Here is an 18,763-nt window from a genome sequence, read left to right on the forward strand (position 1 = left end):
AAAGGAGGCGAGGAGAGCTAGACGAGAGTAGACGAAGGAGTATATATAAGTAATATAGGACGTAAACTAAAGGGCTAGCTAAGCTAAGAAAGCCTAGATACGTCGGGACAAATAGCTAGACTAGAGAACGACGGTAGGGCTCGTAATAGAGAACCCTAACTAGATATAGCGACTAGCAAGGTAGGCAAGAGCTAGAGGGATAGAGAAGACGCCTCACTTCCCGCCTATAGTCGATATAACGGGAACGCTAAGGTTAACGCCGGAGGAAAAAGCGAAGGCGTTTACGGACTACTTCTTCTTAATATAAGTCGACGCGGACCTAACGGATATAGTAGGTACGTCGTACCCGGAACTACTAGATATATACTAGACAGTCTAGCTAGGCGAGGTTAAGGCGGTAATAGGACAGCTTAAGGGAAGAAAGGCCCTAGGGTCCGACAAAATCCTAACCCTCCTACTAAAGGAATATAAAGAGGAAATTGCCCCGAGTTTAGTTAAGCTTTTTACTACTTGTCTACGGAAAGGCTACTATCCGAAGCCGTATAGAGACTCCCTAATAGTAGTTATCCGGAAGCTATAGTAGGAAAACTATAATAGGCTTAAGTTATATAGACCGATTACGCTCCTAAATATAGTAGGGAAGATCCTAGAGAAGGTAGTAGCCTAGAGACTTATAAAACTAGTCGAGGAGAATAACATCCTCCCGGAGATATAGATAGGAGGGAGAAGTGACCGCTTAACCCTTATAGTAATAGAACTAATAACCGAACAGATCTAAACCCTCTAGTACTATAGACGGAATAGAATAGCATTACTACTCTCCCTAGACATCTCCGGAGTATTCAATAACGTTTCCTACGAAAGACTACTCTATATACTCCGACAGAAGGGAGTCTCCGTATAGGCCACGAAATTTATATACTCCTTCCTTAAAGAGAGGACTACGAGAATAGTCCTCGGGAGGTATAAATCCGATAGGGTATACGTAGAGACCGGAATCCCCTAAGGATCTACGCTATCTCCGATCCTATTCCTAATCTTTATAGCCGACCTTATCCCCTTACTTACGTCCCCTTAGACTTCGGCGTTAGGCTTCGTAGACGACATAAACATCCTAGCCTAGTCCGCAATAATAGAGGAAAACTATAGACTACTTACGGAGAGACATAGAGTATACGAGGACTAGGCTAGACGCTACGGCGTCCGTTTTGCCCTAGAGAAATACTAGCTAATCCACTTTAGTAAAGCGAGGACCTACTATAATATATAGGCAACTATAATAATCTAGGGATACGAGACGAAGCCCTCCCCCGAACTCCGAGTACTAGGAATCTAGCTAGACCCAAAGCTAAGCTAGAACCTATAGATTAAGAAGGCCTATAACAGAGTATAAGTAAACGAGGCATTAATAACACGTCTTACTAAGTCAACATAGGGGGCGACCTTCGACAAAGCAAGAATAATATATAAAGTAATCGTTCAACTAGCGATACTTTACGGGGTATAAATCTAGGGCACGGGGGGAGTCGATAAGCTAGTGCCGCGACGGATCGAACAGCCTCTTAATCGAACCTAAGTAGGCAACTTAAGAAGAATTCTCGGAGCGTATAAGACTATACCGACGAGAGTAGCCGAGATAGAGACCGGGACACTACCTATCCGTCACTATATCTAAGGGATAAGGATCTAATATACGGCGAAGACGATAGGGTACCTAGTACAGTAAACTATCTACGATAAGATAGTACGAATCGTATAGAGATACAGTCGGCTATATATAGGACCGTACGTAAGGAGGAGTTAGAAGCGGGACGACGTACGGGTTTTTAGGAAAATATAAGGAACGCCGGAATGGCTAGCGAGGGAGGAGGAGGGACGAAGAACCCGGGAAAGGAAGGGGAATAAGGGAAAGTCCTAGAGCCTCGTAGAGTAGGTAGCCGGCTACCTATAGGAATAGGGATGGAACAGCAACCCGCTAGCGAGAATAGGCCCCCTAGCCCTACGAACCTTCTAGAGACACAACTACCTCCTATACCGCGACCTTATAAGGGCAGAAGCAAGCGTAATAATCTAAATCCGGTCCGAATATATCGGGCTTCGGGCTTACTTATATAGGAGGAACGTCCTAGACATAGACAACCTAGCGTACGAGTGTGGCTACCCGTCGTAGAACCCGAAATATATAGTCGTACGGTGCCTATAGTAGGTAGAAGGGCGGAGCATATAGAGAGCGAGAGCAGCTAGACGCGACTACTAGTCGATCGTTACGAACAAGAGCGACGTATAGAGGATAGCACGTTAGGTCCTAAGACAAGGATACCTTACCCAGTTTAAACTAGCCAACGAGACAGAGGAGTGGATAGAGAAGAGGAGGGAGACCAAGGGGATGCAGACAAGGTAGTCATCAGGGCAGGCCCATGACACTAGTGCACCCTTTATAAGGAAAGCGGGAAGGCAAACAACGGACAACAGTAGCATAGGAGAGGAGAGGGGTTTTCAACGCGAGCGGTTTCCCCTTCGAAAGACAGAAGTACGTAGAACAGCTGCATGGGCCAGGAGGCACCACAACAGCTTAATGAATAATATATATATATATATAGCAGCTACGAAAGAGACTCGCGTGATCCGTCCCCTTAGCCTACCCTTTATATGCTTCCTTCAAGAACAGCTCGAACTTCTCACACGAACCAACATCACCGTATTCAGGGCACCGCCGCCAATAGCGCTTCATCTACTGCTTCAACAGGCGGAAGGTCTTCTCGATGGGGTTGTAGTCCGGCGAATAGGGCGGTAGGAAGAGCAGCCTGACACTATATTCGAAGCACATCTCTTCTACTTCGACACGGTCGTGCGTTGCGCAATTATCTATTACTATCACCGAGCGACGGCCTGGAAAGGGCTCATACCACGGCAACACGTCCACCATCAACTACGCGATGAAGTCCTGCTTCTTGACACTGCCCTGCTTGATAAGGGGGTTAGGGAGGTATCCGTCGAGGGTGTAGGCCGGTAGTAGGCTATATCGCTCACTATAGTGAAGGTGCTGTTTGTCGTACGTAGGCATGCCTCTGGGCGCCTATCCACGGCGCCGGTGAGTGACCTTATCACTACAATATGTCTCATCCACATACACCAACTGATATGGCTAGTAGCTATGCAGGAGCCCTTCGAACATCGACCGTACGACAGGATCTCGCTACTTAGCAAACCTCGACAACACCTTGTTCGTGAAGGTCGTATCCTCTAGCAACCGCTCGATCGTATCACACGACACCCACACCTTATACTCCTCCGCCAGCATCACCTGCAGCTCATCACACTAGTATGTGCTTCGCTCCGCCAATACACCCTCCAAGAAGTCCCTCATAGCAGGCGTAATCACGCGCGGCCGTCCACCTTTCGCAGGAATCACGGTGCCAGTATCCTTCCATCTCTTGATCAGGTTGTAGATGGCAGTCCGCGTGCCTCTATTGTCACCTAGCAACAGCTTCACCACTTCAGGACCCTTCCAATCGTCGTCAAGGCAGTGTTGAATGAGATTGCGGTCCTGGTTGGTAAGGGGGGCCATATTCGAGCAGCGAGCGCGCAAGAACGGTGAGGTGTCCGGACAAGCTGATTGCTGCGCTGGATAGCTACACCTCAGATTGGTCTATACCGCTAATATCCAGGCTTCATTGTGAGGTTGGCGACGGTGAGGTCAAAATGAGATAATGGGACTGTAAAGATCAAGTTGCTAACTAATTTGGTGGGGCAGGGTCCGAGTTGTCCTGGCCCTTTTGCGGGATAGAATAACCATCAGTTCCACAGACTCGTACACTTGCGAATCGTCGCGGAAGGAAACGGCCTCCGGGCGGGTCGCGTCTTCTGTTTGGGTCGTCCGTTCTCATAAAGGTGTCACACAGCAGTCCCCAGCGCGTAATGCATCCGCTCGAGCGAAGGTCGCATGTCAGCCTGGTCCATGATGGTTGACTGATCTGCCGGTCGGCATGGGAGCTGGAGGGGGAGGGGGAGGTCGACGGTACGGCAGAGGATGCCAGAGTTGGCTCCGAGTGTTGCAGGTTTGCGCCGACATTGCTTGGCATTCGGATGAATCCTTCCCGTCGGTCGGCTTCCCCTCTCTTGCGGGGCAGACATAGGGCAACACCGTAGTTGCACGCCTTCCAACCTCAATTCTCGCCGACCAACGTCGATATTGGATATTGTCGTTGGTAATAATGATGCCGTGTCCGTATTGTTGCATCTGCGGCCTTTCTAGCTAATATTGCCCCCCATTTTCCAGCCTGTTTTGGCTTTCGGAGCTTACGGATAGCTGTAACGGCGGCTTAATAGGGCAAGGTGTGTGCTTGTGCTCCGTGCATCTTTAGACTATTCTGACGCCAACGCGGCGCGTCGCTATGCAGTCGAGCAGCGCTCGGCGTGGTTTTAGGCGAACAACGATACACACCGTAACACACGACAATATCGCAACGGCATAATAGTAGCTCTGGGCTATTCACGACGGCGTCAAGCCACGATATCTAGAAAGTGGTAATCTGCGTTGGAGCAACGATACAGACTCTTGCTTGACGTCTAAACGTCCTGTCGCACGAGGACTTCGCAAACGACGAATACAGTGGCAAGACGCTTCCTGACAGCGCTTTCATCTGCAATCGTGTTGGGACCATCGGCCTCAATCTCAAGCCGAGAGAACATAGCCCGCCACAATAATCACCATGTCATCGCCAACAGCTGTCAACGTGGTACTCCGCTCTAGTGCAGATCCTGCCGGTGGTGCGAGTGCGACCTTGTGGAGCAGGAATGGCTCCGCTGACTACGACAGCCGCCGTTCGCAACACTCCGATGGCCAAGGACGATCGTCGCGTAGCAGGTGCATAAATCAAGAACGGGCCCCAACGCACTGGACAACTCCACCCACAGCCCTGAAGACGCTGTACTGGGCGCTTGGTACCCAGCGCCCTTCAAAGGGATCACAGAACCCTCTGCTCGTGTAGCAACACCTTCAAAGTCAGCATCTAGCAATATGCATTCAGCAATCCTCCTCCCATTGCTGGGCTTTGCGGCCCTGGCGTTGTACAAGGTAGTGACTATCGTGGTAACTTCCATCGAGAATAGCTGTACGTTCGGGTATTACATATGCTTCTTCGTTTCTTCAACTGATCACGCCAACAGCGAAAGCACGACAACTCGGCTGCAAAGATGCTCCAGCATACCCCAACTGCGGCTTCTTTGGTCTACGACATGTCAAGGAGCTTCAAGCAGCCGACGCCAAACAGCAGTTCCTGGAGTTCCTCCAGGAAAGGCAAAAGAACATGAGCAGGCTGCATGGAAGGGAGTGCACGACATTCTCGTTCAATGTCCTGGGCACCAAAGTCTACTTTACATCTGACCCCAAGAACATTCAAGCTATCCTTGCTACACAATTCGCCGACTACGATCTTGGCTCAACCCGACACGCGATCATGAGCCAGACTCTCGGTGATGGCATCTTCGTCCAGGATGGTGAGAAGTGGAGCCATTCTCGAGCTATGCTTCGACCCAACTTCGTCCGTGAGCAGATTTCGGACCTTGATATGGAAGAACGACATGTTCAAAGTCTTATCAACGTCATGCCTGTACAGAATGACGGCTGGACCAACTTCACGGACATCCAGACACTATTCTTCCGTCTCACCATCGATGCTGCCACGGAATTCCTCTTCGGCCAGAGTGTGGACAGCCAGCTCGCGGAAGCTTCGAACGCAGAACCCAACAAGTCTGATTCCCAGAAACAGGACGAGCGTGCTTTCTCCAAGAACTTCGATCAAGCACAAGCCACTATGGCCAAGAAGTTCAGACTCGCCGATATGCATTGGCTGCACAGTCCCAAAGAGTACAAGGTCAACAACAAAATAGTCAACGACTTCGTCAGACACTACGTCGACATCGCACTTGCCAAGGGAACGTCCGAGAAGAAAGCTGAAGAGGGTCATGCTGGGAAGGAGAAGTATGTCTTCCTCGAGGCCATCGCACAGCAGACTCGCGACCCAGACGAGATTCGTGCCCAGCTTTTGAACATCCTCCTCGCCGGCCGTGACACTACTGCTTCTCTGCTGTCCTGGTGCTTCCACCAGCTGCTTCGTCACCCAGAAGTCTTTGACAAGCTCCGGACCACGGTCGTGGAAACATTCGGCACATATGATAATCCTCAGGACATCTCCTTCGCCACCTTGAAGGGATGTCAATACCTCCAGTACGTGCTGAACGAGACGCTTCGACTCTGGACTGTGGTGCCTGGAAACAGTCGAAGAAGCAACAAGCCCACCACACTTCCTCGTGGTGGTGGCCCAGACGGCAATTCGCCCGTCTTCATCCCGGCTGACACCGGTGTTGACTACTCAATCCACATCATGCACCGCCGCAAGGACCTCTGGGGCGAAGATGCCGACGAGTTCAAGCCTGAGCGATTCGTTGGAAGGAGGGCGGGCTGGGAGTTCTTGCCGTTCAACGGAGGGTAAGCAAATTGTAAGCATCTTCCGTGACGCTCGTGCTGACATTATTGACAGTCCAAGAATCTGCATCGGACAGCAGTTTGCTCTTACTGAGTCCAGCTATGTTATGGTCAGGTTGTTGCAGAAGTACGACAAGCTCGAGGCTGCGCCAGGTCAACTTGATGGCCCGGTGAGAAGCAACCTCACACTGACGAGTTGTCCTGCAAACCCAGTCACGTTGAAGCTGCGGGAAGCGAAGAACTAAAGACCGAAACCCTCACAGTAGCGGGAGTCGAGGAATGTAAGGTACAATCTACGGATACACTTCAAAGCAGTTTCATCCCACACTAGTCTCCTCGGCCAAGTTCCCCAAAGACTTCCCATCTATTCCTGACGGACGTCGTCACCGGCTCATCCACCTATCTCTGATATGCCTGAACATTGTGCGCGACGGTCGAGATAGACTGAAACTTTCGCTTGTCTCCTATCCTCGTCGGAGTATCATGTGTTGCTTGCGCCACTGCAAGATCGAAGATGAAGTCGTGAGGGAGCTCACCGCGGAGCTTCCTTCTAAACAGTTTCGTCAGTCCGAGATACCAAGTTGGCTGCCACAGGTATCGACAGGCATGCCGCTTCAGTGTCACTGATGTCTCAGTACTTACAGCTGCTCTTTCTCCACACTCTTCCCAACATCGACCAAGAAGAACCTCGCCGGCGACTTCTCCGGCGTGGCATCGTAGATGATCAAAACCATCTCCACCAGAAATGGTAGCACATCTTCGACTTGACTCTCGTGTGCTGTTGCACTTAGTGCGCTCATCACGGCGTTCTTGAACGCTTGGTCGATGAGTTCTTCGCCGAGAGCAAAGGCGCGGACGAGACCCATCCACTCAGTCCTGGGATTTTCATCGGTTGCTGATACGATTTGAGACTGGTAGAGCCAGTTGATGTAGATGTTGAAGGCTGTGGCGTCTTGGTGAGATAGGTCGACGGTAGCAGATCCCCTGGACCATTCGGGCTTTGCTTTGGATCTCATGTACTCCGATGACCTCTGAAGCACGGAAGCATGGACGTGGAAAGTCTTGCGGTCTGGAGACGTTCCGACGATGACGGAGATCGTCCTCTCTGTAGCGTCTATGGCTTTGTCTGCGGCCAGCCTGTCGGCTCCGTCAGGCTTTTTCGAAGGGGTCGCTGTTGCGTGCTAAGATGTGTCAGCTGCACTGCTCATAGAAGGCTGTGGTGTATGCTCACCGTATTTGCGGTTTGACCTCCATAGGGGGCTTGCAATAAGAAGAGAGGATCTAGCAGCATGCGATCACTCGTTGCTTGTGGTGGGTATGGTGGAATCGGCACGTAGCCAATGTTCCCGGCCATCTGTAAAGGTGGGCGGCGCTGTATGATCCTGGAAGGGTTGTCGCCTTCCCGCAAACCTCCGGACCTGTATGGGTGCGGGTACATGATCCGTTACACTATACAGTAGCGTATGATGTAGTGCGTTGGCAAGAGAATTTATGGAGAAGCAGGGCTTGAGTCACGCTCAAAGTTCGTGGGTAAGCAACTCCTCCATGTTGCTGTATGGAGGGCTTGTTTCGGTCTACAAACTCAGCTTTGCTCTCGATCTCGACGTATGCTTAGGCGTACATCTGCGCTCTTTCATCGCATCGTGTCTCAGAGTACACTCCTGACGGGTAAATCCTGACCATTCACAGACACCCCTTTCCATCTCCGTGCTCGTGGTAGTCACACAGTCCCTCCTTGACAGTGCTGATCGGCTGACGCTTATGCTTCTTGCTGCCCTTGACCAGAGTATCGACCTTCGCACGAGCCAAAGCAAGATCGAACGTGTAGTCCGCATGAAGCTCGCCGCGAAGCTTACTTAGCTGTGTGCGCTCGAGGGACTGTCCTCGATCGACAAGGAAGTTACGAGCCGGAGAGCCCTCAACAGAGCCCTCGTAGATGACGGTGACCATCTCGCCCAGGCGGTCGAGGAAGTCGGTGACCTGAGCACCGGATGCGGTCGTGCTGAGGGCGCTGTACGAGGAAGACGGTCAATATGGGTCGAATTCTGGATGAATCCGCAACATTTGTCGCCAAGACAACACACTGCACGCCAACACACCTCATGATTGCGTTCTTGAAGTCCTGGTCAATGAGCTCCTCGCCGAGTGTGAAGGCACGTGCCAGCCCGAGCCACTCCTCCGAGGTGTTTGACTTCTTTGCATTTGTGGAGAGGATCTGACCGGTATACAGCCAGTTGACGTAGATGTTGAAAGCGCCGGGATCTTGGTATGAGAGGTCGACGGTTGCTTTGCCCTTGGACCACTCCGGCTTGGCTTTTGTTTTGAGGTACCTACATAGTGGTATCATGTCAGTCATACCCATGTGGAAATGAGGTCCATGATATGCATAGCGCATGGACGTACTCAGACGACTTGCACAGCTGCGCAGCATGCACATGGAAGGTCTGCGCTTCATCTCCAGTGCCCACCTCGACAGCGACCATCGAGTCAGTGGACGATTGATGGGCTTTCGTGGTGGCTGTTGATCGAGACTGTTAGCATCCATATGAAGATACAATCCGCATGGCCGAGACACGTACTTCGGAGCTCATTGAGTCCAAGGAGTCAATGTCGATGATGTCGAGTGGGCTATCGTCTCGTCCATCCTCGGTGGACTCGATAGCCTTGTTGACATAGTCATTTGCAGCTGGTACGTTCGGAGTTGGCGCATGGGAACGAGTCGAATAGGCACCAGTGCTCGCCACACTCATTCTCGGGCAGGTCTTTCTCGCTGTTTGCATGGTTCTCGCCATCTCGAGAGTCGTGGTGTTGTTCGGATGTGTGGTCGCAGTGTTAAAACGCAAGGTAGATGATGAGGTGTAGCTGAAAACGTATTTGTGTGTTCAAGGCCTGTGCACCAAGTTGCCCGCGCTAGTGGTGGGTGTGAATTACTATTCGTCACTTTTACATGTGACAGCTTCCCCACGCCCATATCAGGCCTTGCTACGCTCACCTCTCTCGAGTTAAAGTTCGACCTCACGCAGCTTGACGCGACATTGTTTGTTCTGTTGCTCCAAGTCTCTCTGTTCTTCATGTGGACTTGCTGTGGCACTCTAGGCTGTGAACGTTGTACTGATACTTCGAATATCAGTCCCTACATTTCGCACAGGTCGAGCGCACTGGAACTTCGGCATGCCTTAGAGACTTGTCGGCCTCTCCTAGTCCCATTGAGTGAATACGTATCTGAATTAGCAATCGCCCAACATGAAAGAATCGACGGAGCGCCGGCTGTTAGACTGCCTCAAAAAATGGAAAATCGTCCAAACCTCAAGACGCAGCACAGAGCGGGATGAAGATACGCCTTGCATTCAGCTAGACCGTAGTCCCGTCTTGGCCGTGGAGACAAATGGTCTTTCTCGGTAGTCCATTTTATGACGAAGGATTCTATGCTCTAACGCCGACAAGTCGCAACACCGCAGGTGTCACTTCTGGCTGCTGTATCGGTTGCGTCCGGTCAGCAGTATCCAAGGACCCATCTGGTCTTCGAGGCTTCGCGTCATGGTACTCCGGAAGATCTGCTGGAACCACGTTCATTTGCTTGCGTCGTCAGTATCAAGATATGCATATAGGGATCGAGTCGACTTACAGGCCAATGCGTAGTACCTTTTCTCGCCTCAAAGATGTCTCTTTTCCTCGCAAGCAACTCCTGCGACATTTTGTTCCTCGGACAGTAACAGACATAACTGATAAACCTAGTCTGCGACCCGGTCGGACTGCAGTTCCAGTGGATCGTTCTGCTGTCCCACAGTATCAGGTCGCCAGCATTTGCACAAATTTTCACCTCCTTGCAGCCTTTGGCGCGATACCAGTCGGCATCTTTGGAGATGAAGTTGTACCCATTCTTGCCGACTCCGATGTCTTCTTCGGATCTGAAGCCTCCTACTTCATCGAAGTGCTGCTGATGAAGTTTGTGCGATCCTTCCAGAACAACGAGACCACCATCTTCAGGACCGTTGGGAGCCATATTCGCAATGCCTTGGTACAGCTCTAGATCTTCAATGGTGCGAGGGTCTTGGTCGATATCTGCAAGAAGTCAGTATGCCTACAATCAGACTGGAGCGAGAACCACTGACGCGGCCAAGCTTCCGTGATCTCAACATCAGTTCTCCCGGTCTTGTCGTTGACAGGCAACGATACATTCATGCCATCGAAACTCGCAATCAAGTCGTCAGTTCCCCATACCTGCTCGAACACTTTGACGATGTTCGGCTCGGCTCTAATCTTCCAGACAAAGTCCTCATGATTGACGCAGTAGCGATTGTATAGACCTTTCCGATGACCAGATGGTAGATGTTCAGCAGTCCATGTACTTCTGTCGTCCCGCTTGAAGCCATGAGGGAAGCTTTCGAGCCACTGCCATGCCTGTTCGACGAAGTTCTCGCAGGATGACTGGGGGATGATGTTCGGGATGACTACGTAGCCGTCTCTTTCGAGATCGGCGAGGAGCTGTGGCTTGGACATGGCAATGATGATAGTATGGAATGTGATAAGAGAAGATTAGTTGTACCGATGTCGTGATGATTGGGGCTCTTGGCGCTGACAAAGATGTGCTGCGGTGATCCCAGATTGAAAGCGACGAATACCACTGCAGATCACTACAGGCTATCATGGCTGTACTCAAGCTTCAGGCGCAACAGCTTAATGGCGAGAATGTCTGTTTGCCGCAGTATCTCGGCCAGTGGAGGCCGATGGCTGGAGCGCAGCTGTTGAGCCATATTTGCATCGACGACAGCAACAGGATGAGCCCAGGCAGATAGCAAGAAGCACAATACGAGGTCTCTAGATCTGCAGTACAAGATCATACCAGCCAAGCCGGTATTTGAACCATGTGCCCGCGTGGCTGCAGGCTGGGGGCCACAAATGTAACCACACCATGGATCGTGCATGATAAGAGCACTAGCTGTGCTATCTGCTACCTTGCTTCACTGTCTGTGATGTCTGGGGAGGTTTCGGGGGTCGCGATATAGTGCTTTGCCTATTGCCCCTAGGCCAGATCTTAGACATCAAACATGGAGCCGGTGACGAAGAGCAGTCTTGCCGGGCAGTCCAAAGAAGGCGCCACATTCATCAGCCATATCGAGGATACAACAGGTGATGCCAAACAGATCCCAGAAGTGGTCAACGTTCAAGGCAATCCCGATTTTATCCAAGCAACTACGAATGGCGCACCTCTCAACCTGCTGTCAAAAGAGTCTTTGCAACTCTATCTCATCCTCCTCACAGCCTGCCTCAACGCCACAGCATCTGGGTTCGATGGCTCCATCTTTGGTTCAATCAACGCCATGAATCAGTATCAAGCATACTTCCGCAAAGAGGAGACTGGCTCCAGTACTGGCATCATCTTCGCCATCTACACAATTGGCAGCATGGTGGGCGCCGTGTTCACCGGCTTTGTCTGCGACGTCTTCGGTCGAAGAGCTGGCATGGGTATTGGAGCGGTCATCATCATGATCGGTGCTGTGCTTGTGACTGCAGCGCAGAGCGAGGCTTACCTCTTGGGTGGTAGATTCGTGGTAGATTCGTGCTCGGACTGGGCATATCACTGGGGACATCTGCTGCTCCGACATATGCCATTGAGCTGGCACCTCTTCAATGGCGAGGAAGGATTACGGGCTACTACAACACTTTCTTCTATTCTGGCTCAATACTGGCGACTGGTGTCACTTACGCTACAACAAAGGATACCTCGCAGCTAAGCTGGAGACTACCATTGGGTCTGCAGTGTGTTCCACCCGTCTTCATCTTGCTGGGCTCGTTCTCGATACCAGAAAGTCCAAGGTGGCTCTGCAGTCGTGGTAAACACGAAGAGGCAGCCCGTATCCTCGCAAAGTATCATGGCGCTGGAGATATGCGGCATCCAATGGTGCAGCTTGAGCTTAGGGAGTTTGAAGAATCCATTGCAGTACAAAAGATGCGGAGCTGGTGGGACTGGAGAGATCTGGTCAAGACGCACAATGCCTGCTGGAGAATAGCAATGGTCGCGCTGATGAGTTACGGCTCGCAGCTGTCAGGCAACTCGGTGCTGACGTACTACCTACCGACCATGTACACGCAGCTTGGTGTGGCGTCGACCGATCGACGACTGTTGCTGACGTTCGCTAACAGCATTGTGAGCTGTACTGGAGCCGTCTTTGGATCAGCAACCAACGACAAAATTGGTAGACGCACCAAGCTCTGGGTCGGGTCATTCGTTCTCGCCATCCTCTTTGCCGCAGTCACGGGCTTCTCATCGTACTTTGAGCATTCCAGAGCACCCACCAGCCACGCAAAATCTCTTTCAAATGCGGGCATAGCCTTCATCTTCTTGTTCGGTTGCGCCTACAGCTTCGTGTACACGCCATTAACCCCTACATATTGTGCTGAGACGCTGGACAACCATACTCGCGCGACCGGGATGGGAATTCATGTCATTATGAACAACACGGCCAACTTCTACAATACGTATATCACGGCTGTTGCGTTCAAGGCTATAGCTTGGAAGTATTATCTTGTGTTTGTGTGCCTCAATGTGGTCTATGGTGAGTGCTGGGCGAATCTGGTTGATGCTGGACTGACGTTGGCATGCAGGGTTTGCTTGGTACTTCTGCGGTATGGAAACGAAAGGGCGGACCATGGAGCAATTGCAAGAAGTCTTCGATGCACCGTGGCCACCCAAAGCATCGTTGCAGAAGACAAGATCGAGAGGACTGCAGTGTGAGTAGACGTTCTACGCAAAGTGATTGCCCGTCGCTGGAATATCGCCCATCTTGCGAAAGTCCCCTTTGCCTTCCCGCAAGCGGTCATCCTACCATCCGGTCCACAGCTCCATCATCCATCCAATGCGACCCACCTGCACACCTCCACCCACCCTGCTGCTTGATCCACTGATACCCCACCGGACAGCATCCCATCTGTTCCAACTTCTTCTGAGCCAATGCCTCCTTACGTCGCTTTTCCTCCGCCTCTTTCCGCTTCCGCTCTATCTCTTCTAGCTCTTTCTGACGCTTTGCATCGGCGCAGGCTTTGAGCCATGCTCTCAATTTGCGTTCTTCATCTTTGAGACGTTCAAACTCACGCTCTTCTTGCTCGGCTTTCATGCGGTCGATCTGAAGCTGCGTCCAAATGGCATCCGAGACGCCGGGGTCTCGCTGGACGGTGATGGATGAAGCAGGCGGTTGGTCGTTGGCCTCGGTAGGAGAAGGATTTGCCGAGTCTGGCGCTCGCCCCTGATCTGCAAGCTCCATGTCTGACATCGCGGTGGACATGCTTCGCGTCACTATCTTCCGCTGTGGTTGAGGTTCTTTCGTCAGGGATCGCGGCAACTGCGGCATTGTCGATGACAGATTGTTCGAAGCTCCAGCAGTCGTCGCATCCGCTGCTCGATTGGCTCGTTCCACGATCATGTCATTCAGTGCTTTCAAAAGCAGGTCTTGTGTCACAGTCATACCACCGGCCTTCTTCTTGAAGTCCTTTACGAGGGTACCGAAGATCGTCTTGGAAAGTGTTTGGATGTCACGAGCGTTGGCAAAGTTGGCTTGGGTTGCGAGGTTCGAAAACTTTTCCAGCACTACATCCCTCACATGCGTGGGCAGATTCTCAATGGGCGAGATGTCCAGACCCTTCTTCTTTGCAAGCGTCTGCACAATTGTTAGCAAGTCTCCAACCGGGAGGGAAGAATTGCTTACCTTGATCAGCAAGTCCAAGCAGACTTCTGGTCTCAATGGTTTGAATGTGATCGTCTCTGGAAAGCGCGATGTGAGTCCCGGGTTCATCGACATGAGTCGATTGATGTCGGCGTCGTAGCCAGCCAGAATGACAACAAGCTTTCTGAAGAACCGCTCGTTCGTCAACCCATCGACTAACTCGTCAAGAGCCTCTTGTGCAAACATGCCTCCGGATAGTCGGTATGCCTCATCAATGAAAAGCACCTTCCCCAGAGCCTTTTCCAGAAGCTTTCTTGTCTTGGGACCGGTCTGGCCAACATATTCACCAACCAGATCGGAGGCCGAGCATTGGACCACTTCTGCTTTCGAAAGAAAGCCCATGTCGTAGAACACTTTCCCCATCTTCGAGGCAGTTGTGGTCTTACCGATTCCTGGTGGGCCTCTGAACAAAAAGGCAAAGGGTATCTGCTCTCGTGGATCCTGTGAAGTGTTAGCAAGTCGTAAAGTGTCTGGAGATCGACGCACCATCTCAAGCTCTTTCATGTTAGCAGCGACTGTTTGATAGCCCTGTAGCTGTGCTACAATGGTCTCACAGCCCACAGTGTCCTTGAAGAGAGCTGCTACGTTCGTAGTAGCGCGATCACCTCGATCAAAGTCGGGATCAAAATCGGAAGCTTCAAACATGCCGGTAGCAGCAGTGTCGTCTCCAGCTATGCGCTTTTGCTGCCGCATCTTGGCATCATTGAGGATGATGTCGACCTCGCCAGCGTTGCCAAAGTGAGGGCAATTCCGGGCACGCTGGAGGATGCTGAGAGCTACCTGTCGAGCACGCTCAGTAACACCAAATCCTTGGTCTTTCAGCTTCATGTCGAGAATTGCTGCCATGTCGTCGTCTTTAAAGTCCTCAAAGACGAACCCAGAAGCAATAGGGAAGCGACGTGCCAGTCCAGGATTCACGTGTTGGAACATCTCCTCCATCTGGTCTTTGTAACCCAGTAGAAGCACACATCGATCATCGCCTGGTACGCTCTGGATCTCAGCCACGATCGTGTCAATGACAGCAGTGCGGTATGGGTCAGAGTTGCTTCCTTGACCGCCCCCGTAGAGACCGTACGCCTCATCAATGACGAGCACTTTGCCAACAGCAGCATCCAGAATCCCCTTGGTGTTTGCTTCAGAAGCGCCCTGGACACTTCCCACGAAGTCTGCGGGTTTCTTAATGACGACTTCGCCACTTGAGAGCATACCGATGTCCGCAAGCATCTGGCCATAGATTTTGGCGACAGATGTCTTACCGGATCCCGGGTTACCGATGAAGACTTTGTTGAGACTGTACTCTACCAATGGTTCTTCTGCGAGCTCACGCTGGTAGTTGTTCTGAATGCTAGCCAGCAGCGCTCTCACCGATTCCTTGACGCTGTCCAACCCGATGAGCTTCTGCAGTTTGAGCCAGGACTTGTTACCTGCCAGGACATTCTTTGGCTCGGGACCGATCATATCTGTCTTGGTGAAGAGCATGTCATCGGGAGACTCTCTCTTGCCTCGTGCCTTGCGTTCTCTACGAAGACGTTTTGCTTGCCGAGAAGCAATCATGGAAACCACGTTCTCGACTTCACGCGCATTGCCAAAGCCTTCTTTTCCGCGACCACGACCTATACGTCGCGCCACGATGCGTGCGTAGAGTCCATTATGTCCGTCTTCAAGCTTCATGCGGCCTTCGTAACGCTTTGTCAGGTTGTAATTCATGATGGCTAGCAGTTCATCATCTTCGTAATCGTCAAACTGCATTCGCCGAGCGAACCGACTTGGTAGGCCAGGGTTGTGCTGGAAGAACTTCTCCATCTGCTTGTTGTATCCAGCCAGAATGAAGACGACCTTGCCGGTAAGATTCTCCACCTCTGGCAGTAGATAGTCCAGTACCGCTGCGCCACCAAAGTTCGAGCCTGATGTAAGCTGATACGCCTCGTCGATAAAGAAGGCGCCGCCGCCCTGGTTGAGCAGATCTTCAAGTAGCTTCTTACATCCCTGAACACCTTCACTGGCCAGCTTCGCTCCTGTAGTCTCGACAAAGTTGTCTCCTGGAAGAGCGCCCACCGAGCATAGGAACTTCGCATACAAACGAGCAACAGTTGTTTTGCCTGACCCAGGATTGCCGAGCAAAGCGGCAACGAATCTCTCCTTAGTGATTGACAGATCTTGGCGGACCAGAAGGTCGACCTTAGACTTGATCTCCAGGAACTGCTCTTTCACTGCCTCAAGGCCAATCATGGCCATCAGCTGGTCCATAGCCTCGTTCTTTGCGCCCTCGATCGTCTTCTGGTGCTCCCAATCAAGTGTGGCCTCAGACTTAAAATCGCGATCACCCTCGTTGCTGCTAGATTCAGGTATCGTGGACGAGACTTTCGGTTGTTTGGCACCAGCACCCGCCTGTGTCGACTTCTGCTTCTTAGACGTCTCAGCTGCAGCTACCTGCCGAGCAGCGAGAGCTTTGGCGTTTTCAAGATCTTTGCGACGCTGCGTCAGTTCGTTGCTCTGCTCATCCTGTTCACGCTTGTCCTTCGCAGCTAGGCGAACGTGGTCGAGTTCGGCCTGAATCTTAGCCAGTTCCGAAGCGTATGCCGCCTGCCGTGCTTGAAGTTCCTTGTCCAATTCAGCGTTACGTTGTTGCTGTGCGAGCAGAGCCGCTGCCTCTGCATCGCATGTCCGACAAGAGACGGGGTGGCCTTGCGAGCACGTCCACGTCAGCTTATGACCTTGTGGACATTTGTCCTGCACACGGTGTTTGCATTGCATGCGAGAGTGGTCCGTTCTCCGATGGCACTTTTGTTGACATTGGTGCTGTCCACAGCTCAATGTTACGCCACATGGAGCTGCGCACCCTCCGTCAGGGCAAAGCTGATCGAATTCCTCAGGCGAACACAGCATCATCTCTCGATCGGGATGCTGAGCACATCGCACTGGTAGACCATCGAGGATGGAGTTTGTCTCGGCGAGCAACGCGAAGAACGATGACCATAATTCTCCTCCCTTCTTACTGGCCAGAAAGGTTGCTGGGTTCCCGATAATGATGAGGGCTTTGCGAGCTCGTGAGAGCAGCACATTAAGACGCTCTGGAGAGATCATGAAGCCGATGTCACCATTGGGGTTGCTGCGTGTCAACGACACTATAACAATGTCGGCTTCTTCACCCTGGTAGTTGTCGACAGTGCTGAGCTTGAGCGGTTGTTTCTTTTGAGATGCGCTGGCTGGAGATAGTAGACCAGCTCGAACCAAATCGAAAGAGTCCATGTCGTTGAGCACCGGATCGTTGTCCTTTGCAAGTTCTCGGCGCAAAAGACCCAGCTGTCCGAGGTAGGGTGTGAGGACGACCTGGCAAGCTGTGCCATAGCCTTGCTGCGCCATGTACTTCACAACTTTCTTGACCATTGCCACTTCATGCTCGTTCTGTTTGCTGGTGCTTGCGCCTTGATCGCGTCGATCTGCAACATGGCTATGAAGCTCGAGTTTCTCGTGCTTCACGAAGACTACTCTTTTCTGCAGCCCACGAAGAGGCTCGCGCTGTGTTTTACTGGGGGCATCTAGGAGATCTGGATAAGCCAACCACCGGACCAAGCTTGAAATTTCCGGGCACATGCGATGTTGCTGTGTCAAAGTCGTGTGTGGTAGACCAGCCAACACCAATCGCTCAAACAAAGAGCGGTTGAGGTCGAAGCCGTCACCCTTCTCCACTGTCAAGGAATAGTTGTTGACTTTAGGCCTCAGCTGTCGGTGGTCACCTATAAGCACCAACTGCTTCGTCCCAGATGTCATGGCTGTCAGCACATGACTTTCGAGAATCTCTCCAGCCTCCTCAACCAAGACGATGCCTGGTGAGGCGCTCTGTAGGTGTTTGCTGTACATACTCGCAGCAGTCGTTGTGCAAGCCACAATGCGCTTTTGCTGTATCACCTCGGTCTTTTGCCGTCCCAGGGCCTCCTGCAAAGTCTGCTGGCTTGAATCAAAGACATGTGCGTGGGCGACGATATTATCAGCTGCTTCAGAAAGCATAGCTAGTCGCCACTCCTGCACTCTCGAACGACGGGAGGCGCCATCCATGTTCCAGATGTCAATGTGCCAAGGTGATACATTCTGGCTGAAAATGCCTGGATCTTTGCCTTGGTACCATCTACGCAGCAGGTAAAGGCTGTTGATCTCGCGACCGTCTTCACGGACGTATCTGAACCCGTCATCGGCTTTCGGAACGACAAACGCTTCAAAAAAGTCGTAGTCCTCCTCGGAGAACTCCAGGTATTCCAAAAGCTGCGAATCGGATCCACTTGTGCTTCGAAAGGTGATCACAGACTGATCCAGTGTATTGGCGTGGTTGGTCAGCTCCTCATTGAGTCGGTTAATAGTGTCCCAATTCTCTCGGCTCCGGAAGCCAGGTGGTGCTTGCTGACCGATGCTCAGTGGCTGGGTGCGAGCTGTGGACTTGGATCCGAGTCGGACCATACTAGAGGACGGGATGCCAATATCCATGAGATCCTCAAGGAATTGATCGAGTGCGTGGTTCGTGTAACAGACAACCAGTATGTTCTCCGAGGTATTATCATGA

General features: G+C 51.8%; 7 protein-coding genes across 7 annotated transcripts; 2 read left to right on the forward strand and 5 right to left on the reverse strand.

Moving 5' to 3' along the window:
- Positions 1-3,319: 3,319 nt before the first annotated feature.
- Positions 3,320-3,568, reverse strand: CLAFUR5_12541 (uncharacterized protein; the record flags this gene model as incomplete). Its single annotated transcript, XM_047911689.1, has 1 exon — positions 3,320-3,568. One exon carries the CDS (start codon positions 3,566-3,568, stop codon positions 3,320-3,322), a length of 249 nt encoding a protein of 82 aa, XP_047768302.1.
- Positions 3,569-5,020: 1,452 nt separating this feature from the next.
- CLAFUR5_12542 (Cytochrome P450 monooxygenase alt2) lies at positions 5,021-6,732 on the forward strand (the record flags this gene model as incomplete). The annotated part of the gene is made up of 3 exons (XM_047911690.1): positions 5,021-5,114; positions 5,170-6,490; positions 6,543-6,732. 3 exons carry the CDS (start codon positions 5,021-5,023, stop codon positions 6,730-6,732), a joined length of 1,605 nt encoding a protein of 534 aa, XP_047768303.1.
- A 154-nt stretch (positions 6,733-6,886) lies between these two features.
- CLAFUR5_12543 (uncharacterized protein) lies at positions 6,887-7,925 on the reverse strand (the record flags this gene model as incomplete). The annotated part of the gene is made up of 3 exons (XM_047911691.1): positions 6,887-7,037; positions 7,130-7,668; positions 7,719-7,925. 3 exons carry the CDS (start codon positions 7,923-7,925, stop codon positions 6,887-6,889), a joined length of 897 nt encoding a protein of 298 aa, XP_047767860.1.
- Positions 7,926-8,170: 245 nt separating this feature from the next.
- CLAFUR5_12544 (uncharacterized protein) lies at positions 8,171-9,279 on the reverse strand (the record flags this gene model as incomplete). Its single annotated transcript, XM_047911692.1, has 4 exons — positions 8,171-8,498; positions 8,587-8,817; positions 8,891-9,018; positions 9,067-9,279. 4 exons carry the CDS (start codon positions 9,277-9,279, stop codon positions 8,171-8,173), a joined length of 900 nt encoding a protein of 299 aa, XP_047768298.1.
- Positions 9,280-9,910: 631 nt separating this feature from the next.
- On the reverse strand, positions 9,911-10,987 carry CLAFUR5_12545 (uncharacterized protein; the record flags this gene model as incomplete). The annotated part of the gene is made up of 3 exons (XM_047911693.1): positions 9,911-10,063; positions 10,113-10,549; positions 10,600-10,987. The coding sequence occupies 3 exons, from the start codon at positions 10,985-10,987 to the stop codon at positions 9,911-9,913; spliced, it is 978 nt and encodes a 325-aa protein (XP_047768299.1).
- A 548-nt stretch (positions 10,988-11,535) lies between these two features.
- CLAFUR5_12546 (Lactose permease) lies at positions 11,536-13,227 on the forward strand (the record flags this gene model as incomplete). The annotated part of the gene is made up of 3 exons (XM_047911694.1): positions 11,536-11,991; positions 12,033-13,044; positions 13,094-13,227. 3 exons carry the CDS (start codon positions 11,536-11,538, stop codon positions 13,225-13,227), a joined length of 1,602 nt encoding a protein of 533 aa, XP_047768367.1.
- Positions 13,228-13,305: 78 nt separating this feature from the next.
- CLAFUR5_12547 (NFX1-type zinc finger-containing protein 1) lies at positions 13,306-18,687 on the reverse strand (the record flags this gene model as incomplete). The annotated part of the gene is made up of 3 exons (XM_047911695.1): positions 13,306-14,142; positions 14,191-14,649; positions 14,695-18,687. 3 exons carry the CDS (start codon positions 18,685-18,687, stop codon positions 13,306-13,308), a joined length of 5,289 nt encoding a protein of 1,762 aa, XP_047768300.1.
- Positions 18,688-18,763: the final 76 nt, after the last annotated feature.

Source organism: Fulvia fulva, chromosome 11 (genome assembly GCF_020509005.1).
Source record: "Fulvia fulva chromosome 11, complete sequence".
NCBI lineage: Eukaryota > Fungi > Ascomycota > Dothideomycetes > Mycosphaerellales > Mycosphaerellaceae > Fulvia > Fulvia fulva.